This window comes from Zalophus californianus, chromosome 2 (genome assembly GCF_009762305.2).
Source record: "Zalophus californianus isolate mZalCal1 chromosome 2, mZalCal1.pri.v2, whole genome shotgun sequence".
Taxonomy (NCBI): Eukaryota; Metazoa; Chordata; class Mammalia; order Carnivora; family Otariidae; genus Zalophus; species Zalophus californianus.
Window position 1 is genome coordinate 55,127,980 of NC_045596.1, and position 16,426 is coordinate 55,144,405.

The 16,426-nt window shown below is 39.4% G+C and overlaps 1 protein-coding gene and 1 pseudogene across 1 annotated transcript in view; both read right to left on the bottom strand.

Annotated features, from left to right (window-relative positions):
- The window catches only part of LOC113925569 (transmembrane protease serine 11E-like), a 78,200-nt gene extending 62,169 nt beyond the window's left edge, over nucleotides 1-16,031 (bottom strand). Inside the window, exons 1-3 of the mRNA XM_027600105.2 lie at nucleotides 15,968-16,031; nucleotides 13,064-13,154; nucleotides 2,810-3,007 (exon numbers count right to left, since the gene is read on the bottom strand). Coding sequence (XP_027455906.1) covers nucleotides 2,810-3,007; nucleotides 13,064-13,154; nucleotides 15,968-16,031 — 353 coding nt within the window. The remainder of the gene's footprint in view (nucleotides 1-2,809; nucleotides 3,008-13,063; nucleotides 13,155-15,967) is intronic.
- LOC113926103 lies at nucleotides 6,761-6,859 on the bottom strand (annotated as a pseudogene).
- Nucleotides 16,032-16,426: the final 395 nt, after the last annotated feature.

The window sequence follows — 16,426 nt, forward strand, 5'->3', positions numbered from 1 at the left end:
GGGAATTTGATGGCCTCCTTTTCTAGTTCTGAATGAATTTAGCTTAATGTTAAGTATCAAAATAAGCTTTAAACATATTTCAGATATAATATGCAGCTGATCCTGCCCTTAGGCCCCCTGCCGATTGCCTACTATTGATGAATGCAATTGTTAGTTTCTCTTCAACGAAATCTATTCTTTGGAACTACGCTCAGTTTGTTCCTTTGTAACACACTTACTTTCTACTCATCGTCCTATACCTCGCCACTACGTCACTAAGAATGTAGGTTTTACATTTATGTGGCGCCTTGTGTCTTTGCCCTGATTCCTCTATCTCTAAAGCCCATCCTTCTACAACCGTACATGTCTACCAGACTTGAATCATGGCCTATCCCAATCTGGCTCATCCAAATACCACTTAAGCCTCGGTTAGGGCAAATTAAGACTTTTAGTAACATACGAGATTATAGGGCGCCTGGGTGGCTCAGTTGGTTAAGCGACTGCCTTCAGCTCAGGTCATGATCCTGGAGTCCCAGGATCGAGTCCCCCATCGGGCTCCCTGCTTGACAGGGAGTCTGCTGCTCCCTCTGATCCTCCCCCATCTTGTGCTCTCTCTCTTTCATTCTGTCTCTCAAATAAATAAATAAAATCTTAAAAAAAAAAACATACGAGATTATATGTTATGTTAGAGCTTGAGGCTACAATGAGTCCATAATGAATCAGAAGAAATAGAAGAGTCCTCTAGCCTCTTTAAATTTAAATCTTAATCCTGCAATTTACTAGCTGTGTGACCCACGGTCAGTCTTACTAAACATGCTTAAACCTATTTTTATAAATGAGGAGAATACCCTTTTTACCTCAGGGTTATTGTGCAAAAAAAATGACATAATATATTTAAGAACCCCCAAACAATAAGTAGACTATCCATAGATGGGAGTTTTCTCCATTTCTTCCTCTTAACAGCAGGGCAAATTCTGCTGATAAAGAAATGTAAATTCATTTAACCCTGAAAAATAATTTGAGAAGTAAAAATAAAAATTCATTTTTCCAGTCCACGAATAAAGAAAAGTTAAAAATGAGTTGAATGCACCAGGTGATATTTTAATTTACCATGTTGCTATCTGTGAATTCCTATTTAAAGTCAAGTTACCAAATATTTGAGGATGTAAAATACACAAAGCACTCCCAATGTGTTTATAGCATGTAGTTATATATTTGTGTCACCAAAGCATACAAACCAGAAAATTTGTATGTTAATTTGCAATGAGAAATGCTGTCAGTCTAGCTAAGTGGACCATCATTTTCGGTTTGGCCTCACCAGCACATTCTTTTCTGGTAGGCAAGTCTACTGGGAAAATCAAATTATCAGAATATTCTCTAGTGAGCATACAATCAGAATAGACATTAGTTAGATAATTCCAGTGTGGCTGATGCATCTTCTCCACAATGGATATCTATCTGCTGGGTTACCCAAAAACTAGATGTGGCCTCTTACCCTCTCCCAGTGGGATGCTGTTTCTTACTACTGATAATGGACCTTGGGACGCTGCTTGTTTCAGCTTCTGTGGCTGAATTGTTCTTCCTTTAAATTTGCTTTGCCTTCAATTGGGGTTCCTGAACCATCTAGCTAGTGGAAAGTGAACTTTAAATTTTGAAGCAGGAGAAGTTTCCAAGGAGAAAGTGACATACAGTTTTCCTGCATGGTGTGGAAATGAAGTAGGCCTTTTACACTTGTGCACAAGTAGCTCTCCATTATTCTTGAGGAGAGTCCCGAATATAGGGAAGAAGTCCCCAGGCAAAGAGGCCTGACATTGGGCTGGAGTGTTCTACTCAGTCATAGCAATTTGATTTACTAGCAAGGCTGTAACCACAGAGCTGAAGACAGGTTCTCTTAAATATGGATTTGGTCTGCTCTCTACCTAAAATTACTATTTCATTCCTGGACGCTGGGTTTATAATCTTTATTCAAGAATTTGCTCCCAGGAGGGTAAGAGATGAAATTGTATTATATGTGCAGATGGAACTTCTCCTTGCCTCATCCTGAAGGCAAGACTAAAAGCAAACTATTGAATTTGGTGCAGTGGCATCTGAACTATAATATAACTCTTTCCTATAAAGTGTTATTTGAGATGGGCTTGGGAAAAGCATGTGACTGTTTTAAGTAGTTAGTTGAGCCAGAGTCCATTAGTGGAAAGGATGTGGGTTTTCCCCTGATAAGCATGGGCTTCTCCCTCACATGCACTGTGTGTGTGTGTGCATGTGTGTGTGTGTGTTGGCTCGTGCTATGTAGAAGTCTTATGGTTGCTATGCAGGGACTTGGAAGTATAGTTGGGCTATGGGTTCTAAGAGTAGCTACTTGTAATAGTAGCTGTTAGTCAAAGATAGAAACTAGTAGCCCACAGTCCCATTGAGGCCCCCAGAAATGTTTGGTTTGGCCATGGCAATACCATTTAAAAAATGAAAGAATCAGGTGCCACACTGCTCAGAAGTAAAGTTCTGCTTAAGAATATTAACTTCAGACCTCTTGCAAAATCAGGTCTGGCAAACCTAGGTCTTTGTTCCCACAGGTCAACTTTGTTCCCAGCAGCTTCTCTCTTTCAATGGAGCATGTGCTAGCCAGTTCACCACCACTCTCACGTTGTCTCTTATTGGGTGACATTCAAGCCAAATGTCATGGCCACTTTTCTTACAGCATTTAGCCTTCACACTTCCCCATTACCAGCCAAACCTCTGTTGACATTCAAGTTTGTAATTCCTATGCCTCCCAGAGCTTGCAAAGGTCCTAGCAGGGTCTCACACATCTTATGGAGAATCACCAAAACAGTGTCACCACTCAGGAGCTGGGCAGGCAATGCCCGTGGTAGTTAGAGGCAGAATGGCAGGCTGATAAACATCAATAGCAGCAAAGGTAGCAAACATCCCGTCAGCCAGCAGGATGGGAAGGCTGCAGGGAAGAACCTGGCTGTAGCAGAGCTCCCAGCCACAGGCAAGGCGAGACCCTGCAAACTCTCCAAACAGGTGCCGATATCTGATGATCAGATAGAGTCTTTAAGCATCATTATCTAGACACAAAAATGAAACGTCACCTCAGTTTGTAGTGACAAGCTAATGAAGCTGGAGACGTGGGTTGCACAAGTTCTGGAAGGTCATCTCAGGGTCACCTCTTCACTTTCTCATTTGTTCTCCACTGTCTTACCTGCATGTGAAGGCATGCTTTGGCTTCAAATAGAACAAAAATTAAGCAATTTTCCTTTGGAAACAGTAAATGGGGGGAGTGACCTGTTTTTTTAATGGCTATGGAATAGCACTGATTTAAATGTGGGTCGCACCTTCTCATAGGGAGCACGTCTTAAACCTTATACTCTCCCCTGTGGTCACAAATGTTTAATTCATTTGAATATTTTCAGTAGATGGATAATAGAATTATATATAATTCTGTATTTTGAAGAACTGACAATACGTAATGTGTGCTGTCACATTTGCGTTTGGAAGGATCTGCTGTGCTGCAGTTCAAGCCTGAGAATTTTGACAGAAGTTGAAATACTTGAGATCAGATGTACTGTGGGAGTGGGGTAGGTATCTTCTTTTTGGAAGGAAACTTGTAAAGAAAAGAGTCAAGCTCCAACTGAGCATCATTATCCAAGGAATAGCTTTTTAATTCACTTTAGTGAATTTAAGTACCTACACACAATGTCCATTAATTATAAATTTTATATAATCTATATAATATGTTATAAATGATAGAGAAGTATGTGAAACAAATGCAGAGAAACAAGAATTCTTTTTTTTCTGGTTTGTTTTTTGTTGGTGGTGAGTTTTTGTTTTGTTTTGTTTGTTTTTGTTTTGTTTTGTTTGAGAAACAAGAGTTTTTATAAGTACAAACCGTCTCAGTTTGTAACGGGAAATAGCTGGATAATAGGGAGTCTCCATCTGCAACTTTGCAAAATATTGCCAAATTGTCTCCCAATGTCATTTACCAATTTACACTCCCATGACAGTATGTGAGAGTTCCCGTGTCCATCCATGGTTATTTCTGTCATTATATCTCAAGTACCTACACACAGTAGGAATATGAATGATGTTTGATGAATGAACAGATGAATGAGAGCCAGGATTGTTTTTAACCAGGGGGACAGTCCAAAACACAGGTCCAGCACCAGCCCTTCCTAAAGGCGCGTAAGGTCAGAGCTGGCATTGCATGAGAGTCTGCTCAGAGAAGCAAAGTAGAACACACTACATGGAAAGAATAGTGACAAAGAAACAATCAAATCCCAGGTGAGAAAAATGTAACAGAAGGTGGATAGGACATGGCAGGAAGGCAGTGTTCCAGTAGGGCAATACACAGACATCCAGGCAGCATTGATTATCAGTGAATTTTCAGCTAGTGTGAACTCTAGCTCTGAGGGCAAGACCCCAGTTTCTGGAAAGGAGTGTCAGAGAAACTATTGCCTTTATGGAGAGAAAGACAGTGGTAGGTACAAAGGACCTTAAGGAGGGTGGGAATTGAGTGGAAACTAGAGAAAACTCCAGAGCTAGAAATCAGAGTAGGCCTGTCAAACTGTACCTATGTCTTTAATTTCCACTCTAGACCCCCCAGTGTTCATAGATATCGATATATTTTGGGCTGTAGTTCAGGGTCCATGGTGTCAGTTTGCAAACAGATTTCCTCCTTTCCTTAGTTCCTTTTACCCTGCCCTCCTCCTCCCCACTGGCCATCACCTGGGTTTCATTCTTCACACTGTGTGGTCTTACAGGCTCATTATTAAAGACACAGTCATTACTCCTGGTTGCCATCCTTTAATACTAAATCATGACTTCCCGAGTTTAGTTCAGTTTTCTGATGGGATTATTTCAAATTAATCTGCTAGTATTAAAAAGTTCAAGGGGTGCCTGGGTGGCTCAGTTGGTTGAGTCCAACTCTGGATTTCGGCTCAGGTCATGATCTGAGGGTTGTGAGATCAAACCCTGCGTCGGGCTCCGTGCTTCAGATTCTCTCTCCCTTTTCCTCTGTCCCTCCCCCACCTTTCTGTCTCTCTCAAAAAAAAAAAAAAAAGTTCAAGGAGTGTGCAGTGAAGAACCATACCTAATAGATACATAAGTATCCAATAATGAAGGAAAAATGTTACTTATTTCCGGAAACACTGCTGGTAAGTCTGAATCTGAGAGACTTGAACTTCAGCTCTCACATTGCAAAAGGATAAATATTTCAAGGCAAAAGAGAGTATCTACTTTCTATAATGCCTGTATACAGTCCTCCTAGAAAAGAAAGCTGAGACATTTGGGAGGGATCTTTCTACTAAATTATGGCCAATGGTAAATGTAAGGAAGAAATAATCAGTAAGGTTTGTAACATGTTTCTCTTTTTTTTTGCCTCCTGGTCTTGAAATTAATGAAAACTTTTCCTTTGATTAGACCCCTCAGTTCAATATTTATTGTTTGTATTTATTGCTCTACTATTGAAAAATTATATGCATAAGACTTTATGCTACAAGGTACCATAGAAAATGCAAAGATGAAAAATAAACAGAAGCCATTCCTCATAAACTAGCACTTGAAAGTTGGAGTTTCTATAAATTTTGCAAATCAGAGTGGCAGATTTTCTCTATATTAACATCCCTCATTGGGGAGAAAAAAAGCCTTAACTTATACCACTTGAGTGCTACAAGTAAGGCATGATTTTTCACTGAAGCAATACTGCATCTTCGGTGGAGACATGAGAGTACGTCATCCAGACTACAACTTGGAGAGTTCAGAAGTCAGATGTCATTTAAGAATCCAGGGCAATTAGGAGTAGAAAAATAGAATCGACAGATTCCTATAGAAAAGTTGGGATCTTGCCATGCTTGCTTTTCTTAGAAGGAAATACATTTCCTGTACTTCTGTAAATGTCACTGAGGCAAAAAGGGTTAGCATATAAGTCCCTTCAACCTCGGGGTTCATAGCTAACCTTTAGTTTTCCATTTCTGATATTGAGTTCCTCATCCTGACAACCACATATATGTTTATAGATTTTTGGTTGAATAATAGAAGATTGAAAGAAAACCCTTCCTCCTATTTTTCTTTTAAGATTTATTTATTTGAGAGAGAGAGAGAGAGAGAGAGAGAGAGAGAGCATGGGGGGGGCGGTCAGAGGGAGAAGCAGACTCCTTGCTGAGCAGGGAACCTGAGGCGGGACTTGATCCCGGGACTCCAGGATCATGACCTGAGCCGAAGGCAGTGGTTTAACCAACTGAGCCACCCAGGTGCCCCCTTCCTCCTATTTTTAAAACTCCTTGATTATTGTCTTTCCAAGCTCTCCTTTCTTTTCTACACCATGTCAAGGCCAAATGCTTTCCACCTGGAGACCCTTGTGAACATCCTCATAATTCCAGGGAGAGGTTCCTGCTTATCTGAATCCCAGCATGACAAGGAAGAAGACACAGCCCATAATAACCCAACCCAACTGCAGTTCAAAAGTAGAAGGATAGTCAGGTTAAGAGGAAAGACAGTGCTCTGCAGCAGATTCACCTTGCAAGGAGGCAGGAGTGTGGAGCATGCACAAAGCACCACACCCACATAAACAAAACTCCAAAGTGTTCGCTCATCAGCTAAGGAGTCTCTGCAGCCAACATCTGTCATGACACCTATGTTTATAGCCAAGTAACTGCACCATGTCAAAAGGATTATTTCACTGTCACAATTCATGAAGGGCAAGCCTTGTTATGAGAAAATTTAGGCTTGGAGTTTTTTTGTTTTTTTTTTTCCAGCTTTATTGAGGTATAAAAATCATCTCGCATAACTGAAAAGTAAGGAATGCTTCACAAATTTGTGTGTCATCCTTGGCAGGGCTCATGTTAATCTCTGCATGGATCTAATGTTTGTATATATGCTGCAGAAACAAGCAGTAGGCTTGTTTGGACTTTTATTTGGGGTGTTGTATTTTTTCAGTTATTATTTTGACATTCCTTAGATCTGAAAAATCATCAAATCCCAAATTAATAAACTAATATGTTCTTTGAGAAAAATAGATTTTCACATCATTTTAATAGTACCTTTACACTGAACAGAGTTGATTTTTTTCTTAAAACAGTGTGTGCTGTTTTAATTATTGCATAATTATTATTTTTAAATTTCTGGCAATACTAGTTCTCTGTTCTAATTCTCTTCTTCAAATATTTCTCAGCAATTACCATCTATATATTCTTTCAGATAAAACTTTGAATCATTTCATCACATCCCTCCCTTAGGAAAAAACCTCTCATTTATGTCTTTTACCAAAATATATTCCAGATAGTCTTGAGTTAAATATAAATATGCAAACCAGCACCAGAAACAATTAGAAGGAAATAATTGTCTCTTACCTCTAGGCAGAGAACTTTCTAGGCATAAAGAGCAAAGGAAGAAACACAAAATGAAAAGATTGATGGAATAGATCTCCGGATTCTTGGACTTCTCGAACCCTTTCCCTGGATTAGTTTTACTAGCTGGGTAATCTTGGACAAGATACTCACCCTTTCTGTGTCCTTTGTGTCCACATCTTTGTAGTTGAGAAATGAACTCAGTCATGGTGAGTTTATGGAACACCCACTGCAAGGAATATCAGGCAGGCATTTAAAAACATACTGAAGCATGGGGATAAAAAAACACTTACATAATCTTTAGAAGTAATGTGGTATAATCATAAGAATAGACTTTGGCATTGGACAAACCTGGCTTGTAATTTCTGCTTTTGCCACTTTAGTAGATCTGTGACTTACAAATAGGATGACAGCAGTTTAAAGGGTTGTTTTGAGAGTTAAAAATAGTAGAGGCTAAAGTACCAAAATCATAATTTCATTGTCCAAAACAGTAAGCCAATCATCCAAATTCTAATGCAATCCAAAGACCACCATTCCTGTCCCTAACTCAATCAGTTCCTCCCAGATCAATCATGTCTTTAATTTCTCCTCATAACAAGGTTATTAGCATCACAATCTACTCCTAAAAACACGTAAACCAGATACGAAAGCAACGTACAAAGGAGAATATTTGCAATGCGTATGACCAAGTGTTAACACCTTTTATATTAAAAAAGTCTTCTAAAAATCAAAATAAAAGATGAGCATGTTCAATAGAAAAAAATGAGTAAGGAACTAGCAATTCATAGAAGATATACAAAGGATGGAGAGAAAGATGTTAGTTTCATTTGTAATTTAAAAATGCAAATTTGGGACACCTGGGTGGCTCAGTCCTTTAAGCGGCTGCCTTCAGGTCAGGTCAGGATCTCAGGGTCCTGGGATTGAGCCCCAGATCAGGCTCTCTGCTCAGCGGGGAGTCTGCTTCACCCTCTCCCTCTGCCCTTCCCTCCACCTGGTGCTCTCGTGCTTGCTCTCTCTCAAATAAATTAATAAAATCTTTAGAAAAAGATGCAAATTAAATTAAGAATGTACTATTGTTTACCAATCAGCACCAGGTATTAAAAAGACTGATAGTACTCAGTGTTGCAGACAGGAGGGTATATCGGTGAATGTTGGTGAGTTTCTAAATTGGTACATTTTTAGAAGGCAATTTGATGATATATTCAAAAATCTATCTTAAAAACTTAAATTGTCTTTAGCCATACCACTTATAGGAATTTGACCTAAAAATATCAGAGAGAAACATAAATATTTATGTATATGAATGTTCATCAAAGCATTATTTTGTAATAAAACAAAAAATAAACTAAATTTCTGTCACTTGGGTGAATGGCTAGATAAATATGTAATTTCCATCTGTTTGACTCTAATACCACTACTAAAAATCATGACCTTGAGAGCCATTTAAAGAACGAAGAAATTCTTGTAACTAAGCCTTCGATGGAATAGAAAGGATATAAACTGTATTTCTTATGCTATTCCAATCCTGAAAACAAACCACTCACTACATACACACACACACACAGAAAAGCAAAAAACAAACACAATAAAGTAATGTACATGAACTTCAGATTTTTCTCACTTCTTTTTGATTATCAATATTGTCTAAAGTTTCTGCAATGAGAATTTATTTACAATTTATAGGTTAAGAACAAAGTTTCTTCTTCTTCCAAAAAAATGATTATTTCATATACAAATGATTTTTTCTTCTTTCTATTTTAAGTCATTTTAATTTATTGTTTCCACATGTTTACAATCAATCAATTGATAAATAAATGATAATTCTTTTATTTCTAAAAAGACCTGGTGATGAAACTGTCCATTTTTATAGTCTGAGTGCTGGAGTGTATATAAAGACAGAATTTAGGACATGAGCACAATAAAAGGGCTTAATAACGAATCAACAAATGCCAAAATATTATACCAACAATACAGATTAGTGATCTGGTTCCAGCTGGGTAAGCTTTTGTTTAGACTCAGGCTCAGGCAAATTCAACACTCTTACTAAAGTAGGCTGATGTACCAAGTCCTATCCTCCACCTGTCCAGAAAAACAGACAGATAAAAAAGGGTATGGAATGGAAAGAACAAGCCCAATTTATTCATAGTACCAAGTACTATTCAGTGAACTGTCTGATCATTTAAATAATGCTAATTTGAGTTAGAAATTGAGACCCCCCCCCCCCCCCCCCCCCCCCCCCCGCAGAGGGCCTAGGAATAACTGAAGGAAATGTACAAGCCCTACAAAACCAGGATGTGCAAGCATTTCACCTCCCGGACCAAATAGTGAAATCACTAGTAAAATCAATATATCTATGGTTTTTCTCAATTCTAATAGTCTATGATGTTATATGTTATTTCATAATAAATGAATTTGCATATACCCAGGAAATTCCTGTCTTCTCATTTCATTCTGAAAAATATTTGACCAAAGTGAAATTAATAGAGAAAAAGATTGTGGATGACTAATTATCATATAAAGACAGCAAAAGAGCTACCAGATTGTAATTTTAGCTGTGGTTCTTACAGGAAAAATTTACTGTTACCCCAAAATACTGCATGATGTTCTTTATGAGGGAAAACCCCAAAGCGGGCAGCATTCAGCTCAGGCAACAACACTCTCAAATCCCTTTATTTTAGTTCTCAAGTGCTGAATCAGCAGCCTCCTGTTGGTAAAAGCTTCAAATTTGGTCTATTGGTCCCAGCGTAACAGCATGCAAACATTTTTAACAATGTTCACATTAATAACTGTGGTCACCTGCATAATTTCTCTAGGAGTTTGCATACTAATCCTACCCTCTCTGAAGCAGTTGTGAAACTGTTGGTGTGTGTAGTTATTTTTTCAAAGCCACAAGAGAGTAATCATAATATAAGGAGGGGTGGGTGCATATAATTTGGGAATTTTAACTCAGAGATACCTATCTAGAAATTCCCTGATGATGAAACTTCGTCAGAGAGACAAGTGCTCGCACATAATACAGGAGAGATTCCAATAGCTGGGGAAGAGAGGTTGTAGTCACCTCAAAAAGAAGCAGGGTGGTGCTTAGGCTGCAAAGCCCTGAGGCAGATGCTGAAAACTGATATTCCTCTTTGGCTTTCCTTCCTTTGTTTTTAGCCTTCTAAATGTTGTACACACTCATTCATAGTAAAGCCCGAAAATTTGAAATTCCCTGGGAATGAAATTGAAAAATTAATAGTTACTATTAAGTTGAGCAAGTTTTAGAACTAGTAATGATGTGGTTTGAAGTGGTGGGGCTCGGAGCCAATGGCCAAGAAAGAATTCTTGAGACATCTTCGGTGCAATAAGGTGGTTTTATTAAAGCACGGGGAGAGGACCCATAGACCGAAAGAGCTGCATTGTAAGTGTGAGGGGTGACTGAGTATATCTCTCAGAGTTGGGGGAAGTAAAGACAAGGCAAATTTCCAAAAGGACTTTCATATGGTAAAGAAGACTCACAGGATCCTGGAGGCCTAGCTATTATCAAGCTAAGGTTGTTTTTTCCACTAGCAAAGCGTTAAACTTAAGACAGTTGGGCGTTTCCTGGAGAACTATTATACTCTGCCTGCCTGTATTTGTCATTGGGCTGCAGGTTACAAGGACATTTAATTTCATCTACATTTCCTTCTGCCTTTGTTTCCCATATCAGTAACATGGAGAGAAAATTTCTAAAGTGTGAGTCAATCCTCTTTTTTGCTCGGAATGGGATTTAAACTGTGTAACTAACATAAGTGCAATCTAACACAAGGGAGAGTGAAACAAACTGGCTTTACAGACAAGTAGTAAGCATTTAACTGGATAGAATAGAGCTTCTTCTAGTCAGATGTAACTAACAGGTAGAAATACCCTAACAGGTAGAAAACTCATTTGGAATGGAGCCATCCTTTGAATGATGAGATTATGAGATTATGCTAAAGGATTCATCCAGACCAGGATTTATCCAGACTTCACCCTTTAAAAACTGATACAGTCCGTAAAGTTCCTCAAATACAATTTGATACTAATCTCTTCCCCTTGGTCTGTAGAGCCCAGCTCTTTGGAGGTTCTACTCCACCCTGCTGACTAAATTAGAGTTTTCCTTCTCCTTGCTCCCAGAGTACATCATAGATTCTTCTATTATAATCATAGTTAATACATACAGTGCTTACTATGTGCTAAGCATTATCCTAGGTTCTTTAGATATATTAATTCATTTAAACTTCAAAGTAACTTTATGAGGAAGGCTCTACTATTATCCCTGTTGAGCACACAAATGTTAGGTAACATTTCTGTTACTTCAAATGTCATTCACCTTGTAAATTAAATAGCTGGGGTTTAAAAATTTTTTTTTTTTAAAGATTTTGTTTATTTATTTGACTGAGAGAGACACGGCGAGAGAGGGAACACAAGCAGGGGCAGTGGGAGAGGGAGAAGCAGGCTTCCCGCAGAGTAGGGAGCCCGATGCAGGGCCCGATCCCAGGACCCTGGGATCATGACCTGAGCCGAAGGCAGACGCTTAACGACTGAGCCACCCAGGCGCCCCGAAATGGCTGGTTTTGAACCCAGGCAAATCTGGCTTAAATATCCAAGCTCTTAACCATCACTGGATTATAACAGTATTTTTACATACTTAGGTCATTGTGATGTAATTCATAATAAGAAGTGTATATTTGGTCTTCTTCCTGTTCCGGGCACAGAGCTCCTAAAACACTTGGAATTTCCTAAGTGACTGAGAGCCATAAAGGTGTCTTCTATTACGTTAACGAAGTGACTTTTGGAAAGCCCTCAGGTCACCTAAGGGTGGAGCTGGTTGTCAGGGGAACCAACCCTGTGATTAGAGGTTTAGACCTTCAGTCCTTCATGGCCTTCACGGAGGGGAGAGGGGCTGAAGATTGAGTCTAGCCACTAATGGCTAGGGATTTAATCAGTCATGCTAAGTAATGAAACCTTTATTAAAACCCAAAAGAGTTGAGAGAGTTTCCAAGTTGCTGAACCAGTATATTTCCATGTCGACTGTGCCTGGCTCCAAACTCCCCAAGGACAGAAGCTACTTTGTTCGGGACCTTGCCCTATGTATCTCTTCTTCTGGCTATTATCCTTTGTAATAAACCACTAATCTAGTGACTAAATTGGTTTCCTGAGTTCTGAGAGCAGCTCTAGCAAATTAATCAAACCCGAGGAGAGGATCATGGGAATCTCTGATCTACAGCCAGTCGGTCAGAAGCACAGGTAACAACTTAGACTTGTGATTAGCATCTGAAGTGAAAGGCAGTCTTGTGGGACTGAGCCCTTAACCTGGAGAATCTGATGCTATCTCTGAGTAGATAGTGTCAGAATTAAGTTGAATTGTAGGACACCCAGCTGGTGTCTGAGAACTGCTCGGTGGTATGTGGACTCAGGGAAGTTCCACTCTCAGATTCTTTTCTTACAGCCACGGGACAATGGAGAATATATGAAAGATAGTGAAGGACTTTTAAGAAGCCAGGTCTGGGAAGTGACACAAATGGCTTCTGTCCATGTTCTATTTACCACCTCATACGGCTGCAATCTAGCTGATCTAATTCCAAGAGACACTCTGAACTGTAGCCTTCCCATATGCCCAAAAGAAGGAAACAAGATTAATGAGCATCTAGCCAGTCCTCCTTTCTGGCTACTTATTATCCCTTCATTCATCGTCCCACACATGAAACACAGTCACTTCCGTCACTAACTCAAAACCTTTAATCACTAACTGTATCAACGCAAAATCCAGGCTCTCCACTCGCCGTGCAGTCCTGCCCATCTGATCAAGATGTGATGCCCCAGGCTCTGGAGACCTATGAACTAAAAAGACAAGGAAGTGACCTTCACCCAAACGCATATCTAATTACAATGGTGGAGTCGGGACAAGATAACCACAATCAACACTTCCATTTAGGAGAAGAAGAAACACAGCAGTTACTGGTTTGAACCAATTTTGAAATCCCACTGAGCAGGGGAAAAATCTTGATTAGGTTCAGTTATGTTTTCTGGGGAGAATTCCCATTATCCAATGTTCTCAACCTCTGGAAGGCTCTTCCTTGTCCATTATTTCCTTGACTACATCTGGTGTGGGTATTGGGCAGTAAGCCCTTTTTAGGGGATGTATAGATTGAACAGCCTGCCTACTGCTGCAAGGTTGAGGATCTGCAAGTTGTTTTAAATCCTAACATCACAAACGTTTTTTATTGTACTTTCTTAGGTTCATTGGGAAAAACAGTTCTTCAAAAGTTTACTAGTTTTCGATCTGTGTCTAATCAATTCCATATGCCAGTAGTCACAACAGTAGTCTTTTTCTAAACATGATTCTGCAGTCTGATTTGTGCTGTGGCTTCACCCTATGATTTCCTTTTTACTTAACGGCAGCTACCTTGAATCATCTATCTTGAGCAAATTGAGGACATACTCATAATCGGATCCTTTCCATGCGTCCCTTTATCCAACCATCAAGTTGTACTTAACTTCTTCATTCACAGCTTTTAGTAAGTCTATCTCTGATTGTTTAAGATTTAGACATTATGATATGACTTTTAAGCTGGCAAGGCGCTGAATTTCTGTTCTCTCTCTCTCTGTCTTTATCATTTCTACTTTTCAGTTGGCCAGTTTTCTCCTGGAATCATCTCTTTTTTAAACTATACGTTGCCAAATGAGCAAATAGTCCTAAAAAACACTGCTAATATTTGGTTTTCCAACTCTTCCTATAGAGTTTACAAGCCCAATTGGCACATGGTCTGCATTGTAAGGAAAAGCAGGTAACAAATTTACTAAAAATGTTGCTACCATATAACATAGCTATCCAGTAACCATTTCTTCACTCTCCAGAGCCAATAGCTGAGTTAATCCCACATATTTCAGGTTTTTGTTATGGCAGTACCTCACTTCTGTTACCAATTACTATGTGAAAAGGAGTATAGATCACTAGCAGCTTTAGCAATAAACCCACAAATCAGAGGAGCATAATACAACAGAAGTTTGTCTCCAGTTCATAATGTAGCCCAGGTAGCTTTTTCAGGTGACATCCCTCACACTTTAACCACTTGAACAGAAAAAGAATTTGAGATAATAGAAAATACACATATTGGACTCCGCCCCCAGTTCTTGGCAAAGAGCTCCGAAAACCCTTGTAATTTCCTAAGTGATAAGAATACTAGGAGCATTTTTTGTTCTAATGAGGCAACTCTGAGTGGACTCCTAGATGGCTTCCGGATGGTGGCTGATCACGGGGAAGACCATGCCATGATTAGAAGCTTAGAATTTTCAGTTCCATCTCCTCCTGCACCCTCTTGCCATCTTCAGAGAGGGGAGAGGGGCTGGAAATGGAGTTAATGATTGGCCACGCCTATGTGAGGAAGCCTCCAGAAAACTCTAATAGTGTGGGGTTCAGAAAGCTTCCATGCTGGCAAAAAACCACATGGGGGAGTGATACACCCCAACTCCATGGGGATAGAAGCTCCTGTGCTCAGACATTCTCATACCTCACCCTATGTATCTCTTCATCTGACTATTTATCCCTTTATCATATCCTTTAATAAATTGGTAAACATAAGGAAGTGTTTCTCTGAGTTCTGTGAACCGTGCTAGCAAATTAATCAAACCCAAAGAGAAGGTTGTTGGGATCTCTGATCCATAGTGGGTTGGTCAGAAGCACAGGTTATAACCTGGGCTTACAACTGGTATCTGAAAGGGTGGGCCGGGGGTGGGGGGCAGTCTTATGGGACTGAGCCCTTAGCTTGTGGAATCTAATGCTGTCTTCATATAGATAGAGTCAGAATTGAGTTAAATTGTAAGACACTTAGCTGGTGTCTCAGAAAATTTGCTTGGTATTGGGAACTCTGCCCATTTGGTGACCAGAAGTGTCACAAGTGAATTGTTCTATGTGAATAATAAAGGAGACTCATAAAAAAGAAACACACAATAGGGAAGAAATGGATTTTTCCTTACATATGGGTAAAAAAAAAAAAAAAATCCCTGAGATTTCCCCTTTAGAGAGTATGTACAAGATTGAGGAGATATTTTAGTGGTTAGCACTGGAAGTGGTAAACATCACACTCACTCATTGTCCATAAACCAGTCACTTGGCCCCAGACTAATGACAAGAGAGGCTGTGAAATGTAAGCTTCCTGCGTGCTTAGTAAAATGAAAAAGTATTGTTCAGCATGTAGCTGATAGATCTTCGCCACACTATGATAGGTAGAAAAAGCCCCAGACTTAGAGCAGTTATATTTGAATCCTGACTCCTAGTTCTTACTAAATGTTTGATCTCAGCCAAGTTAATTAATGTCTCATAATCTGTGTTTCCTAATATGTAAACACTATTCATAAAACCTAGTTTTATAAGGTTATAGAGATATGCAATTCAATTCTATATTTTATTGGTCAGGGTTATTAATACAAGGAACAGAAGCCAACTGCAATTTAGGCAAAAAAGTAATTTATTGAAAGGATTTTATGTAACTAAGAGAATTGCCAGGAAAGCTGAAGAACCATGTTCTGAAACGGGGAAAGCACAAAATGATTCTACACAACAGACCACAACTGAGACCATGGACCTTGGGCTGTGAGGGTCCTGTTCCCACCATTGGTGAATGTTGGATGCCACCATTTGCACAGCCACCCACCTCTGGCACTGGATACCATCTGCCACACTAGTTCTATTTCCACCAGTGCCACGGAACACGTCATTGCTCGTGTACTTATTTCCACAATCACAGTAGATTCTTCACCACTCCTGCTCTTTTGTATCACTAGCTTCCGATGCAAAGTCAAGTGGGTGCAGCTAATCAGTCGAGCCCAGATCATCATGTTCCTGTGCCCTAGCTGAAAAGGAAGATGGGATATAGAGTACATGGGCTTTACGGCTTCTGTCAAAGAGGCATATGGTGAAGAATTCCATAAGTATAAAAAGGGAATTTGCACTTGGGGCAAAGAGAACAGCAAAAGATAAATATTTACTTCAGACACTTATTGAGCTATATCTTGCGATTTCTGGGTTCAAGAGATAAAAGTCAATGAAATAGTTCCTGCCTCTAAAAAGCTGTATATGAAAGTATTTTATGAATTGGAAAGCTCTCAGAAAT